This window comes from Camelus bactrianus, chromosome 1, assembly GCF_048773025.1.
Source record: "Camelus bactrianus isolate YW-2024 breed Bactrian camel chromosome 1, ASM4877302v1, whole genome shotgun sequence".
Taxonomy (NCBI): Eukaryota; Metazoa; Chordata; class Mammalia; order Artiodactyla; family Camelidae; genus Camelus; species Camelus bactrianus.
The window spans coordinates 2651952-2667776 of record NC_133539.1 but is presented as its reverse complement, the minus strand read 5'-3'; the positions used below and the strand labels follow the sequence as shown (position 1 = coordinate 2667776).

General features: G+C 51.5%; 1 protein-coding gene and 1 long non-coding RNA gene across 7 annotated transcripts in view; one reads left to right on the top strand and one right to left on the bottom strand.

Annotated features, from left to right (window-relative positions):
• Positions 1-549: 549 nt before the first annotated feature.
• LOC123611751 (uncharacterized) lies at positions 550-1320 on the bottom strand. The gene is made up of 2 exons (XR_006718844.2): positions 791-1320; positions 550-711 (listed from the first exon to the last, which is right to left on the bottom strand). It is a non-coding gene; the product is annotated as an uncharacterized LOC123611751 (long non-coding RNA).
• A 179-nt stretch (positions 1321-1499) lies between these two features.
• PKNOX1 (PBX/knotted 1 homeobox 1) overlaps positions 1500-15825 on the top strand; it is a 42077-nt gene continuing 27751 nt past the window's right edge. Inside the window, exons 1-2 of one of the 6 annotated variants that reach the window (XM_074347322.1) lie at positions 8153-9653; positions 10557-15735. Coding sequence is in view for 1 of the 6 variants with exons in the window: in XM_074347521.1 (XP_074203622.1) it covers positions 1621-1638 (18 nt within the window). In the remaining 5 variants the exon portion in view is untranslated. Of the gene's footprint in view, positions 1639-2239; positions 15736-15825 lie in introns of those variants that run through there. The other 5 variants (XM_074347356.1, XM_074347421.1, XM_074347521.1 and 2 more) reach the window with 5 other exon arrangements.

Below are 15825 nucleotides of genomic sequence, written 5' to 3'. Positions count from 1 at the left end.
TCAAGACTGAACCTCCCCCAGGTAGCCTCCAGCCCTACTTCCTGTCCTGCGTCTGCTTCACACCAGGGCAGCACGGTGGGGCAGCCCTTCTCCCAGCTGTGTACGGGCTCCACGCAGCCATCCTCCCATGCAGGAGGAATGTTTCTGCAAAGATGAACAGCCAGTCGGCCAAGCCCAGGGCCTCTGCACTAGGGAAGGCATTGCCCGTCCCTTAAGGTCTTGGAAGGCAAGGCCACCAGAGGGACCCGAGGGGATACCGCAACACAGTCTTTGAAAGTTCACCTTGAAATACAGACCACACTTTACGTGTCTCTGTGAATGAAAAATAAAGCAACCCATATCAGTAAACAGAGAATGCTGAAACCATCAAATCATCAGCTGCTGCCGCCAACCCCCAGTGAAGACAAGCCTGCAGCCCGACCTCTGCAGCCTGAGGGGGATCAGAATGTGAAAGGACAAGATACTGGCTAGGTGCTTGTCAAAAGATTTAAATGAGCCCAAACGTTTGCTTCTTCCCACACACAGAAAAGCACTAAATTCTTTGAGATGTCTGGTTTTCTTTAACAGTAATCTTTAATGTTCTGACTACAGGCTCTTTGTTGTAAAACTCCAATAATAGCCTGGGTCCTCCCGTACCTCTTTGGAGCAATCCTTCAGAGCGATCTGGGAGGCTGTCATCCTGGGCTCCAGGGATTCAAGTCTCAGAAATGTCTGCAGAATAAAACATAAATCTCAGCTTCTAGGCTGCACATTTATTTCAGTCTACACTCCCTAAAGGAGGCTACTTCACCTGCATACGGGGCTTCTGTGGGTCACCTGGAGACAGGCATACTGAGGGCAGGGCACCGGACCAGAGGCCAGCCTGCAGTGGTGACAAGAGCTCACAACCCGGGCCTAAGCACCTGGGGTCAGGCAGGTGCTGGGCACCTGTGCCATGCTTGGGGTGCACGTGTGCACTCTTCGCGACCCCGGCCTGCGCCCCAGGGAAGAAGGCAAGGGGCGGCCGCGGGCTTGTGTACAAAGGGGCGCCGCGCCCGGCAGGGGCCTGGGCCCCGGATGCCCGCGCAGCCCGGCCTCCGAGGGCCGCCCCCGGCTGGCCAGGCCCGGCTGTGCGGGGGCGCATGAAGAGGGGCCAGCGGCTCCTCGCGCGGATGGTACAGCTCAGCCCCCCCCCGCCGGACCGTGGCGGATGGTTTCGCCCACCCGAGCCTGCTCCAAACCCCTCTGCCGCCGCTGAGAAGCGAGCGGAGGAGGCGTGACCTGAGCGCGCCACGCCCCCTGCTGCCAAGTCCTGAGGCGCGATCGCGCCCCGGCGCGGCGGCTGAGGGCGGGGCCTGACTCGGGCGCAAGGCGGGGGCGGGGCCGGGTCGGCCGCAGCCCGCCCCCGGCTCACTCTCCGCCCTCCGCGTGCAGGCCCCGCCCCCAGCCGCCGCGGCGCAGGGACGGGGCGGGGCCCGGGCCAGGCAGGCCCCGCCCCCTCCGTGAATATTGATGCAGCGCGCGTCGGCGTCGCCCTCCTCCCATTGAGCGAGGCTGTGTCGCGTGGCCCAGCGTCGGCGTGACGGTTGGACGCGGGCGCGGCACTGCGGGTCCCGATTGCTGCAGCCGCTTGTCAGTGTGATGAAGATTGGCACCCAGGTAAGCTGTCACTCAACCGCTCCGCCGCCGCCGCCGCTCCGCCGCCCCGTCCCTATCAATCACGCCGGCCCGCAGGCGCCGCGGCCACCGCCCCGCCGCCGCCGCCCGGGTCTCCGCGGGCCGCCGCCGCCTGGGAGGGCCGCGCCGGACCCGCCGCCAGGGGCAGGGGGCGGGGAGGGGGCGCGAGTGGGGGAGGGGAGCCGAGGCGGCGGGGAGGGGCGCCGTCCGCCGGGCCGGCGCGGGGGCGCGCCCCGTTTGTTTTTCAGTGTGGGTTTAGGGACGCGGAAATTTCTGGAAGGCGCCGCCGCCGCCGTCGCCGCGCGGGGCCCGCTGCGAGGAGCGCGCGCCTAACTGTCCCTCTCGGAGTGCGGCGCGCGCCCCTGGCGGGCGGGGTCGCGGGGGCGCGCGGCGGGGGCGGGGCCGGGCTGAGGGGCGCGGGGGCGCGCGGCGGGGGCGGGGCCGGCGGCGCGGGGGCGGGGCCCGGTTCGCGGGCGGCGGGCGCGGAGCTCCGCGGGGCGGGTGGCGGGGCGACCATGCGCCTCTCAGGCTGCGAGGGTCCCGCTTTCCCGGCGCGGCCAGCGGGGTTGGGGGTCGGGGGTCCGGGAGGGGACGGGGTGTGCTTGCCTTCTGCCCGAGGGCCGGGGTGCCGGGTTTCTGGAATTCGTTACGAATGCGCCGCGAATAATAAACGGCTAATTTGAACTCGATGACTGGACGTGTTGGGCACGGGCCGGCCGCTCTCTGGAATTCACATTCCTTTAGAAAGAAATCGTGACTCACTTCAGAAAAATCAGGAAGAGTTGAGTCTGCTTTATTTCAGCGCAGTGGCTGTTGAAATGTCCTGTTTTATTGGTGGCTCTGAGGCTTAGCCATTTAGGTTCTCCTTTGTGCTGTGTGACTCCCCACCTGCGTCTGACCTGTGCTGCGGGAACCAGGGTCCGAGGGGCTGGGAGCAGAATTAAGATGCTTGGTTGCGGCAGGCGGAGGATACCTGTGCGCAGGAAAATGTGCGTTTGGTAAATTTGATCGCGTGCTGGCAACCATCCAGATATAATTGCCGTATGAAACGGGCTATAATTAATAACTTAGAGCCTAAGACTCAGCTTCACTGTTTTTTTCTTAGGAAGTGAGTACTTGCCACTTCAGGGTAAACGAAACCTTCAACTTTTGTTGGGTATAAATATGATTTTTTTCCTGACATATTGAAAAATGACGTATTTATATAACACATAGCATTTTGTATAACACATTGTAAGTGTCATGTGGAACAGTGGAGGTGAGATGTGGCCATTCTGCTAGTACAGGTATTGGTGATGCTCCCAATCCAATTGTACGTTGATTGGAAGATGGCAGACTGACGCAGATCTGCCTTTCATCACTTTTTTTTTTTTTTTTTTTTTTTTTTTTTAGTTTACAGAGAGTGGATACTTCTGTTACAATATTTGGTTGAATCTACGATGTACCATTGTGTAATACTGACTGACACGGTGCTTTCTGAATGCACCAGTGGAAGGACTTACTACTTCAGAGATTTAAAAGTGGGAATTAGAATGGATGAAATATAGTTGGTGAAATATGACTTAAAAGATTAACATTCTGTGCTGATGATTTCAGTTTCAGCCGGTTGCATGGTTAATGGTAGTGGATTCCAACGCATTTGTTGGGTTCGTGTCCCCAAGGGTACATACATTTACACTCTTGTATCTCTGTTGTAACTTCAGAAAAGTACTACTTAAGAATAGTGAAAGGAACTGTGTAAATAGTAACGGTCTAGTTATAACTGTCACTTTTGTTGCAGACTAATTGAAACTGTTTAAAAGAAAACCTTGAAACCACTAGAGTGAAGCAAAGCGTCTGCCCTGGGCGTTTCCCTGTGCTCTCCTGGCCTCCAGACTCCTCACTGCAGCTGTTTTAGAAAAAGTAAAATAGGATCAAGAAGAGAACCTGTTATACTCAACTTTCGTTATCAAAATATTGAACCAAATTGGTGATAAGTTTCCTTAAATGCCACCTTATTGGCTCCCTTAGTAACAGACTGAACACAGGCTCAGCCATCTCTTTCTGGGTGCTGATGGGTGTCACTGACAGTGTGCGATTGCTGTGGTAGTGCTGTGAAGACACCTGTGGCTTCTGTTGGTGAAGAAGTCACAGCTGCCATTAACACTCCGGGATTTCGTGTCTGCCTTCATAGTTGAATGAGTGCTGAATGTCAGCCAGCTGTTATTGCAAATAACGATGTGATTTTTATTTCTTATTCAGGTTCACAGAGAGCAAGTTAAGAACCTCTGCACTAGGACTCAGTTTACTCTCAGCCCATCCCTTAGTAGGAATATATATGTGCCTCTTTTTTCCTTCCTCAAATAGTTGCTGATAGCAAAGGTGATGAGGAAATAAAACCAGTGCAGATAAGGGAGCTCAGAGCTTGCGGTCTGGTGTATAGCGGGGTGAGGCTGCGTGGGGATGCTGTTGACCCCAGTGTGACGACTCGCGGCTGTGATGGTTCTGTCTTGTACACGCTGTTTAGGAAGACATAGGAAGGGAAATACAGTGTAGAAGAGGTTCCATTTGGAAATTGTTAGAATCTACATTCAAGGGCCTAGAGGCATGGTCACTTGGTTGGAGAGGCCTGGCTGCACAGGCTTCAGGGAGGCCACACCAGCCAAGCTGCCCTGCAAGCAGCGGGAGGGGGTACCTCGGCCTGAGCCGCTCCTGGAGTCAAGGTGGCAGTCCCACCCGCCAAGTCACTTTCTGGCAGGTTCACTCACAGAGGGCCGAGTGCTGGTGCGGCAAACATGCTGTCCAGTGGGGGCTTCAGACCCCGCTGAGGAAGCATCATGGTTCTGAGGATGCCCCTGGGGGACCCGGGAGGGGACAGAGCAGCTGCCCGACTCCATCTAGGATTCCTTGGGGAAAAGGTCCTCAGGATTTGTCAAAATCCTGAAAAGTCCTGCTCTCTCAGGTTGCAAGACTGAGGGCCTGTGTGTAAGTAAAACTGTTGCAGCCACTTTATTGCCTCGAGTCTTTCTTGAAGTGACAGGAGGTGCTCGCCCTGCAGGTCCAGACACCAGACCTTGCCCTCCCTCCCCAGCTGATCCATGTGGACTTGTGGGGAGATTATTTCTGCTCAGGGTGACGCCCCACCCCCGTCCCCCAAAAGGTGCACGTTACTTGGTGCAGCCTCTGGCCCTGCAGAGCCTCATGAGGTGAGGCTGGGGTGCCTTGTAGGAAATTCAGCTTTCACTGTTTGCGTCGTCAGGCCCCAGGGTGGCAGGGAGCAGGCTGGCTCCAGGGCCAGGGGTTTGGGGTCACACCGGAAGAAGGAAAAAAGGGATGCAGGGGCCACCCCAGTGCGGGGCCCTGGGTGGATGGACCCACGGCGTGGGCCGCGCCAGGATCCACTGCCCTCCTGCTCTGCCCACCGCATCCTTGGCCTGTTTTCCCAGTGCACCCCGGGGAGAGAGGGACAAAGCTCTTTCCTTTTGTGTCTCCTGGGGGCTGACCTGTGGGCCAGGGGCTCCGGGTCCCCCTTTCAGCAGGGTCTGCAGTGCGGTGGGGTCACTCAGAGGGGCCAGAGATTGGGAGGAACTGTGATCGCAGTTTCCTGAACAGTCTGATCAGACTTGAAAAAACCCTGCCTTAATGAGAGCTTGGTAAGCCCTCAATACATGTCACACGTCGTCTGAGACGTTTTATCAGGGCTTGTATTTTTGTTTGAATTAAAGTCAGGAGTTTAACTTTGCATTATTCTAAATTCAGTTATGTGTTTATGTATACATTTTTGGAAAAAAAAAAAACGAACATTTATTTCAGCAGAGTTTATTGCCGCGTAAAACACCCCTGTGGTCCCCTGGGCAGGGTCCCGAGCTGTGGCCCCGCTGGCATTTGGGGCTGGGCGCCTCGTGCTGTGGAGACTGTCCTGTGCGCTGTAGGATTCAGCAACGTTCCTGGTCCCTCCCTGCTAGGTGCCAGTGGGACCCCACCCCCAGTTGTAACAACCGAACTGTGTTCAGATGTTGCCAAAAGTTCCCCAGGGGACAGAAATCCCCCAGGTTGTGAAGTACTGATCCAGGACAGCATTTCCCACAACGCGTCATGTGGAACCTACCTTAGTGGGAAATGCATGCATTTTTACATAAAATTCAATTAAGCTGTTTGGTGTCAGTGTTACCACATGTGTTTTCATGTATTTACATAATCCACGTTTCTCATTTTAAACACTTACCTCAGGTCTCACGCGGTTTGGTGGTTCTGGGGTGTGTGTGTATCTGCGTGTGTGTGGTTGTGTGTGTGTGCATGTATGTGCGTGTGCGCATGTATGTGTGAATGTGTTTGTGTCTGCGTGTATGTGCGTATATGTGCGTGCGTGTGTGCGCATGTGTGTGTGTATATGTGTGTGTACACGCGTGCGTGCTTTACGGCCCGACCTAATGTTGCAGACCCCTTGGAGCACTTAGGCGCTGATATTTTGTGTGTTTATTTGATCATCTCGGGCCTCGGGCCTTGGGCCTCCCAAGTGCCAGCCAGGGCAGGTCGGGGTAGTGCTGCCAGGCCCGTTTCTGCGGTGCTCCCTCCTTCCCCAGGGAGAAAGATGTCCCGTGGGAGAGTCCTTACCTTGAAGGACTGTGCTCCTACTTTTCCTAAGACGTGTCCACTGCCCTTTAGCAGCAAGTGTATGATGAAAGTTCTGAATGTCAGTGTTTAATGTTGCCAGTGATAGTCATGGTCTTAAAAACAAAGCTGTGATGTGAATTTTAAATTCTGCCAGCTGTGATAGACCAGCCCATTACTAAAATGGATTCTGAGACCATTAAACAACTTTGTTGTTAGAATTTTGCTGTGTCTCTGGTGGACACGTACGGACCTTTGGCTCAGAAATACGTTTTGGGGATAGATTTTGTTTACCAGGATTTAACGTCTGTGATTTTATTTGAACGTTAAACTTCAAGTGGTACTTCCCCAAACCTTGTTTGAAAAGTAAAGTGAGTTCTGGACAGATGTATTCCTCAGAATGAGTTACTGACCGAGCACCTCCCCTGGATGGGACAGGAAGCCAGGAGACGGGACAGGCAGGCAGGTGGCTGGTGTTTCCAGGCTGCAGTCACCTAAGCCTTCCTACATGCAGAACGACAATTTACTGAGCCTTAGTGCTGAACAGTTAGTGTCCTGCAAGGTGTCTTGGAAAAGATCTCTTTTTTTGAATATAGAATTTTGACAGTTGGATTCCTTGACAGCTTTCTTAGTTTTATTAACATTCAGGTTTAGTTTAGAAAAGGATCATCAATTAAATGTTCTGGGAAAGATTAGTAATTCTGCTCAAAAATCTAGAGAGAGAGTTTGCCCTGTCTCGTGACTTGCTGTTGTCCTGAGTCCTCTTCTGACTTCATAGCTGCCTCTCACAGCCACTAAAACTGACATTGCCTGAGTTTCCTGCGTTTCTCTGCTCGTGGACTTGGGCTCAGTAGCTAAAGCACCTTTGAGAGCGGCTGGGAGCCGCCTTGGCTGGGGCGCGGGGCAGCCCGAGAGGGAGGGGCTGCCGGGGCTCCGCACGTGCGCAGGGAGTGAAAGCTGAGCTGGAGGGTGCCTGTCAGTGGGGCTGTGTCTTCCAAGTGCAACAGGTCTCCTTGGACAGCTGGCCATCAGGCCCGGGTCCCACTGTGGCCAGTTTTCCTCCAGCCCAGGAGCCTTACACGATAGCTTTCAAAGGAAAAGGCAGATGTCGGAGAGACGGTGCGGCCACGAAGCCACACATGTTTCCCAGCGGGCCCTTTACAGACCTGGTGCCCCCAGCTCTCAACTTGAAACTCCGTTGGTCTGGATCCGAGTGGAATCAGATGGCGTAACTGCTGGGGGACCGTGAATGATGAGGGGGGAGGTGGGACATTTTCCCTCCCCGGGCTCTTAACGTCATGATGACTCGTATGTAGTGTCCTCTGTGTAAAAACTGAGCCTGGGAAAGTAGCTCTTAGGTTGTAATCAGGATCTTAAAGGAACCCATGTGAATAAATGCTAGAAACATAAGCCTAGGAATTTCCGCCCCAGTGAGTAGTTCCCATTGCCTCCGAGCCCTTTTGTTTTTCTCTGTTGTTGGCATCTGAGCACTGGGAACCCCTGCCTCCCTGACTGAGCCGTGTGTCGTGTTGAATTCTTTTCTGTGGGTGCCCCTACCTTGCCCAGCAGCCCCTGTTCAGAGATCCCAGATGCCAGTGGGACAGCAGGAGGGCCCAGCATCTCTGGGCTGCGGGGCTCCGGGGTCAGGAGCTGGGGAGCAGGCCTGGCCGGGCTGGTCAGTGCCCAGGCTGGGGGCCGGGGAGGGGGCAGGGCTCCAGTCAGACCAGACCAGGCCGCCCTCACTGGTCTTTGCTCATCAGGGCTTCTTTTTTTTTCTTTCTAGAATCCCTGCTTTTTCTCTTTCTTTCTTTCTTTCTTTCTTTCTTTCTTTCTTTCTTTCTTTCTTTCTTTCTCTTTCTTTATTTCTTTCTCTCTTTCTCTTCTTTCTTTCTTTTTCTTTCTTTCTCTCTTTCTTTCTCTTTCTTTTCTTTCTCTCTCTCTTTCTCTCTCTTTCTCTCTCTCTTTCTTTCTCTCTTTCTCTCTCTCTCTTTCTTTCTTTTCTTTCTTTCTTTCTTTCTCTTTCTCTCTTTCTTTCTCTTTCTTTCTCTCTTTCTTTCTTTCTCTCTCTTTCTTTCTTTCTCTTTCTCTTTCTTTCTCTCTTTCTCTTTCTTTCTTTCTCTCTCTTTCTTTCTTTTCTTTCTTTCTCTCTTTCTCTCTCTCTCTTTCTTTCTTTCTTTCTGTCTGTCTGTCTTCCGGTCTCTCAGCATTTCTTGTGTAAAAGGCATCAGAACAGGAGATGGAATAATCCTCAACTCTTTCTGAGTGCTTTTCTGGGACTTGTTTCTTGTGGACCTTTCGACTGGACTGGATCGTGTTTAGTTAACTAGCCTGAGGGTGTACTTTACCTGCTATTTATTTAAATGTTGATTTTCCAGTTTCAATTTTAATGTCAGTTCAGTATTCCCTAAGTCTATAAGCTATAACTGTTTTAAACTTTAAAAATCTCTCCATCTTTATGTATGTTGTTTTTCTTGTTTTTTAAAAAAATTGTTCTATGCAAATTGTGTTCCAAGTGGAGAATTCAGTTATTGAGTTTGTTTGCATGAGTGGAGTACATATTATGGACTATTCCTAGGATTTCTGCCTTCAAAGCTTAAAGAAATGCTTTTCTATGGTGTTTTTTTCATATAATAGATAATACTGAAAGTAGCGATTATAGTGCGGACAAAACATTTAAGGCTTTTTCTCTTTGTAGCTGTATTCTTGATAGCATGGCATTAAAATAATCTGAATTCTTCTCTGGACTAGTCAAAATAATCAGATGTTCAAAACCAGTTACTACAAGATGCTTTGCTCAGTTTGGTGTGGCCCCATTGAAGGGGACCTCGTTTCTAGTTCGGTGCTGATGCACAAATGTGTGTGGGTGTGTGTTCGGTGTCATCAGGTTACACAGCACCCCCTGGGGATGGAGCATTACGGCCGGGTGAACCCCCTAGACAATAAGTTTAACCTTTAAGTGCCCTGAAATTCATCTGAAAGTTTTAATAAAATGTCCTAAAACGATCCTAGATGTGTTTGCCCTCCCAGATTGTGCGCTCTCTGCCAGCACTACGCCTGTAAAGGCAGGTCAGTCGCAGTGCCTGCTGCGAGAGAACTCAGTTCACATGTGAATTAGAAAGAACACAAGTTCACATTTCATCAGTGGAACAAGGATTGTTCTGGAAGTGGATTGGGCTCTAGGTGTTAGCGTTGACTGTAGGCCATGAAGGTAACCAGTAGGAGACTGAGGACAGGACACGTGACTCCTGGGTGCCTGGGGGAAAGCGAAGCAAAGACGGACTTCGTCATTTCAACAAAAGGGAGGTCAGGAGAAAGAAGGAAACAAGGACGCCTGGTTGGTGTGTTTAAGAACCGATGACTAACGTCAGATGGCGTGAGCGAGCCCAGAGCTGAGAACTAGACTCAAGGTGAGAAGTGTCTGAGGAGCACGTCCTCCTGCTCAAAGGTGTAGTTAGTAACCATAAGCTAATGCATCTGTAATGTGGAGAAATATGGAGACTGATCAAAATAGAAGCTGACAGTTCTACACAGATGGGAGACTCTAATGTGACTCTTAGCAAGACGCAAACCAAGTAGATCAAAAGAAGAAAGGATGTGGAAGGGGTTCTCACCTGGCCCTGCTGGCATTCGGGGCCAGATGGTTCTTTTTCAGGGGGCGTCCTGTGCACTGTAAGATGTCTAGCAGTGTCCCTGGCCTCTGCTCACTACGTGCCAGTATCACAGAACCCCCTCCCTCACTGTGACAACCAGAAGTGTGTCTGGACGTTGTCAAATGTATCCTGGGGGCCAAAATCATTTCTGGTTGAGAACCACTGACATAGAGGTTTTAAATAATATTGCTAATGGATATGTACAGAAATGCGTGCACAACAAACAAAACAGATTCTCCTCAATTACATGGAGTGTTGAACAAAACTGGCCACATATTAGGCCACAAAGAAAGTAAGGTTTCAAAAAGTAGGTACTATAGACCAGATTCTCAGACCGCAGGGCAGCCTGGCTAGAGCCTCAGAGAGAAAGGAGAGCTAGAAGTACCTGCCTGAGCGTGTTAAGACCCCCTTCTTTGTATCTCTTGGGTTAGAGAGGAGATCGTTAACTACTTTGAGGCTCTCTGTTAATGAGTGACAGGACTACACAGCACAACCTGCAGGGTGGGGCAAAAGCAGCTCTCACAAGAAAGGAGGTGTGTGGCCTTAAATGCATTTATTAGAGAACAAGAAAAATAAGTGAATTAAGTTTTCAACTCAAGAAATGAGGAAAATAAAATTAAGGCAAATCTGTTTTTGCTTCCTGCAAATCTGATTAAGAAGAAACGAGAACACAGTATTTAAAAAGGGAGGTGACTACAGATGTGAAATTTGGCAAATGAGAACATACCAGGTACAGCTTGACGGCAGTTAATGTGAAGCGCTGCGGATGGCTTATGAAGAAGACTTAAGTGACCAGAATTGACCTTGCAGGTAGGAAACTTGTACAGAACAGCAACTTTAGATGAAGTGGAGAAGGTAGTCAAGGTTTACCTTTTTAAAAAGACACTGGGGCGAGTTAGATCAAACTTTCATGGAAGAGCTCATTCCTGTGTTGTATATATTGTAGCAGCCATTCATGAAACAATCATTGTGCTCCTGCTGTGTACCAGACACAGGGAGGGTGCCAGGAATATGATGGTGAACGAACACAGAGCCGGCTCCTGCCTGCCTGGAAGTAGTAACGGCACAAGCTAATCGAAGGCCTGTCCCCATAAATGCAAAGTGACAACTGCAGTGAGGACTGTGGGAAGGAGGCGTGTTTTGCTCTGAGATGTGGGTCAGAGGTCAGGGCAGCCCTTCTAAGGTGGAGCTGCCCGATGGGAACCATCCAGGGGGACAGGAGTGGACAAGGGGACAAGGGTAGGAAGAGCATTCCAGACAGGTGGGGACGGTGAGCTCACGGGCCTTGAGGGGTTGAGGGTGCTGAAGAGCCTGGAAGGGCCCAGTGTGACTGCAGTGCAGACGGGGGTGACCTGGGGTGGGGCGGGAGGAGAACAGGTAAGGATGCAATGGTGCTGAGCAGTCACACTGTGTTAAGATTTATGATCTGTATCTTGTAGGCAGTTGGAGTCCTCTGGAGGGTTTTAAGTGGGTGTGTCATGATCAGACCTAGGTTTCCAGAAGAAACACGCCCATGTCCACAGAGGAACTGGTGGAATAAACTACGCTGAGCCCACAGTGTATGTTTCTCAGTCCGCAGCTGTGGACAGGGGTGAGGGGACTACTGACCTGCTCTGTGGCATCTTTAGGACGTGGTGAGTGGGAAGAGTAAGGCTCAGAACTGTGAACAGAGAGGCATGTGAACATCTGCTTGTGATAAAAAAGCTTAAACCCAGACTAGTTAAAATGGGTTCCTTGTAGGAGAGGAGAGGAGAGAGGAGGGTTATAAATTAGGTTTCTGGACCTACCTTCTATAGTTTTGATTCATGGAACTGTGTAACCGTATGAATGTTTTATATAGTTTTAAATTAAATTAAACCAAATGGTGGGGGGCAGGTGGGAGTACTACCTAAAAATTAAAAGCAAAGGGAATCAGAAGAACCTAACTGGGCATTGAGTTGGTGGCTTAACTGCACAGAGAAAAATTATTTCAAGTGACTTCGAAACAAATTGGATTGTACATCTATTCTAGTGGGATAAATCCTAAGGAGAAAGGAATTACAAAGAAATCTTAAGGTTTTTAGTTTTCATATTGTTAGTAGTAATACTCATTATTTTGAAACTATGTATATACATATGTATAAAATATGACAAGTTGTCATTTTACTGTTATTAGGAACAAGATTTTCAGGGTAAGAAAAAAGATATATAGTGGGGAGGGTACAGCTCAGTGGTAGAGTGTGTGCTTAGCTTGCACGAGGTCCTGGGTTCAATCCCCAGTACCTCCATTAAATAAATAAATAATTAAACAAATCTAAATTACCCCTCCTGCAAAAAAAGAAAAAAAGAAAAATGTTATACAAATACTAATTCAAAGTAGTTAAGTAAATACCCTGTAATCCCAAATTTGAATTGGAAGTATCAGTGTTTACTTGTTTTGAAAAGATTTTTTGAGAAAGTATTTCCAATCACTGTCCATTGAAAAGGCCTAGCCAGAAAGAGAAAGAAAAATACCATGTGAGATCACTCATATGTAGAATCTTAAAAACAAAACAGAACAAAAAAGAACACTAAGAACTCATCTGCAAAACAGAAACAGACTCGCAGACATAGTAAACAATTTTATGGTTACTGGGGAAAGGGGGTGGGAAGGGGTAAATTTGGAAGTTTGAGATTTACATATGTTAGCCACTATATATAAAATAGATTTTAAAAAAGTTTCTTCCGTGTAGCACATGGAACTATGTTCAATATCTTGTAATAACCTTTAATAAAAAAGAATATGAAAACGAGTACACATGACTGGCACATTGTGCTGCACACCAGAAATTGACACGTTGTAACTGACTACGCTTCAATTAAAAAAAGAAAAAGAGAAAGAAAATGCCTGGAGACAGTGACCAGCCAGTGGCAGGAGCACACATAGCACTTAGATTGTGGTCTCTACCTATCATTTTCCATTGTCAGGAATCAAAACCCCCTCCTTGGATGAATGGCACAGACTGAGTTTGGCACAGAAAATGAACAAGATGAGCCTGGAGTATCTCGTTTTACCTGAAAGCAAGGAAGCTTTCCAGACTTCCAGGGTGCGTCAGAAGCTGTAGGAGATGACTGCAGGATCTTGCATTGGAAAAAGATAGGATAACTTGGAACATCAGAACATGTATAAGTATATAAAAAATGACTGAATTTTTAAATGTTCAAACCCATGAGATCATGGTATGCTAAAACCGCCTCCCTGGTCACTATCGGAGAACGCTAGGGAACGGGCATATTACCCTGAAAATGGGTAACCAGAGGGAAGGAAGCAAGCCTTAAGAACGCCCGTCATTTGGGACTGGTAGATACTACTGTGTACAGAACGGTACACTTGCAACTGAGCGTCTCATCAGTTCTCCGACAGCGGGCGAGCACAGGGGACAGAGTCCACCGGGTCAGCGCCGACTCCCTGCCCGGGCAGGAGAGGAGCCCCTTGATGCAGATGTGAGCAGGTCTAGGGGACAGGGTGGGTGTTCTGGGGTATTTGGTCTGGGGAGGGCAGTCCCTCCCAGGTAAGAGCAGGGCGCCCACTCTGCCTCCCCATCCTGCTCTGCCAGGTTTGCTCAGAGAGCCCGGCTGGTGAGAACCACCTCACAGCTGAGAGACGGGCGTGACTGGGGCTCTGTCTTCTTTGTCTGGGCCCCTGCAGGGCCTCTGCTGTGGGTTTTGTTGAGTTCAGCTGTTGGGGACGTGGCAGTGCTGCCTGGTCGCAGTTTGACACCATAGGTGAGCAGCTGCGGCTCCTCCCGACCCTGCGGTTCAGGCCCGGTGGACTCTGAGCAGAGCCGGCAACGGCGGGCCTGGCATTGGGCCTCGTCCCAGAGGATGTGCGTCCATCAGTGCATGGACAGCAGTGACTCTCCAGCATGGCCAGGAAGGGACTCGTCCACAGAGGGGAGGGTCATATCTTTTCCTTCAGTTTGGCTTTTTTTTTTTTAATGAAAGTAGTATAAAGTGTTTTCTTTTCCGTCTTGAATGGCGGCCGACCTTCAGAGATGCGCACAGTGGCTGATGGGGGAGAAGCCCCCATCTCCCGTTGTGCAGCTCTGGGAAAGAAGCCCCGAGACTCAGGAGCCCTGTGCCCCCCTCATTTCCCAGGGGGATCTCGCGGCCCCGGTTGCCTTCCCTGCAAGCTGGAGCTCACAGCTCCGCTGGCCGCGGGGGTGTGGCGTTACCTCTGCCCTCACCGGACACGCTCTGCTTTCTGCAGGCCCTTATCCCGTGTCTCCGCGGCCAGAAGGTATAGCTGTGAAGTCAGGGAGTCACTTTCAAAGTCTGCCTGTTGCAGAGACGTTCACTGAGAGAAGTTGGCTTTTTCAGTGTTTGTGTGTGTGTACGTGTGTGTGTGCACGCGTGCATGTATATGTGTGTGTATGTGCATGTGCGTGCGTGTGCACGTGGACTGGGGCCTGGATCTCCCCAGGAAGCCTCTTCTGCTGTTCAGTGACTGTCCGTAGGGCGGTGCTGTGGGCTGGCAGCTCCCTTCTCTACAGGCAGAGATGAGTTCAGACACAGAGCCCAGCTGTGAGCTCTCATCCCAGCAGCCACGTGGTGGTGGCTGGGGGAGAAATGGGAAATGGCCAAGGTCCCCAAGGAGAGGCAGAGGTCAAGGTGCAGAGTGAGTCCTGTGTCCAGAACGTGCCGTGTGCACAGTGAGCCTGGGTATGAGTCTCTCCTTTAGACTCTCGGCGCTTAGACTTCACGTTGGCTGGTACTGGTCGTTGGGGATGCGGCAGGACCGGCCCTCAGCCCTGAAGGACCGTGCACAGGGTGGAAATGAACTGCTGAGGTGCTATGGGCCTGCAGGGAGCCTGTGAGGGCCCCGGGGAGATTCCTGGCCTGGGTGAGGATGCAGTTCCCAAGCTCCCAGCTCAGAGGCCAGCTTTGGGGAGGGCGCTGGGGGGTGTCCCTTTGGCCATCTGCACACCCGCAGTGGGGCCAGGCTGCCGGGACTTGATCTGCAAGGATGGTTTTGGAAGGTGGAGGACGGAGTGGGAGGGTGAGCCTGGAGCTCACGTGGTTCCTCCTGAGATCAGGGTGTAGCGATGATGCCGGGGCGGAGCTGGCGGTCAGTCAAGGCAGAGGCCGTTAGGAGGGGCTCAGCGACAGGTCTGTGGACATGTGGGGCCTCTATCTCAAGAATGGAGTCCCAGGGGGCCGGGAGGGCAACTCTGGTGGTGACTCCACGTGACTCATCTCCCGGCCTGGCGCCCCCTCCCGCGCCCACGCCTCCCTCTCCCTCGACCCTCAGCTGCATTACCACAGCTCTGTTCCCAGCATCAGGGGCACTACCTAGCTCTGCCCTCGTCCCGTGGGCCCTGCCGGGTCCTTGATCTTCCTCCCCCCGGGAGGTCTCCCGCAGCCTTGTGGCTTTACCTGCTGCCCCGTGTCCTGGGGCTGCTGTGACTAAGTCCTAAAAGCAGCGGCTGGATGGAAACCACACAAATGTGTCTCTCACTGCTCTGGTGGCCAGACCTGAAGTCAGGGTGCCGCAGGGCCACACTGCCTCTGAAGGCTCGAGCGAAGGGTCCTTCCTGCCGCTTCCGGCTTCTGGGGCTCCGGCTGTCCCTGGCGTGTGGCACCTCTCCCGTCTCTGCCTCTGGTTCACACAGAGTCACACGGCCGTCCCCTCAGTGCCCCTGAGAGCTGCTTCTCCCGCCCCCACCCCGGTTTTAAGGGCATCCCTCTTGAGAGCTTTAACGTGGTTGTTGTGTCTGTAGAGACCCTGTTTCTCAGTAAGGTCCTGTTTGCGAGGATGGGGATGCCTTGGAGGGCACAGTTGGACCTCTGCACATGCCAGCCACGCACTGATGATTACTGGGTTTGTACCTATGGGCCAGACTCACTTGTTAGCAACTTCCTCGTGGATACTTAAGAAGCGTCTCAAACCTAAAATGTCCCATCTCTTGCT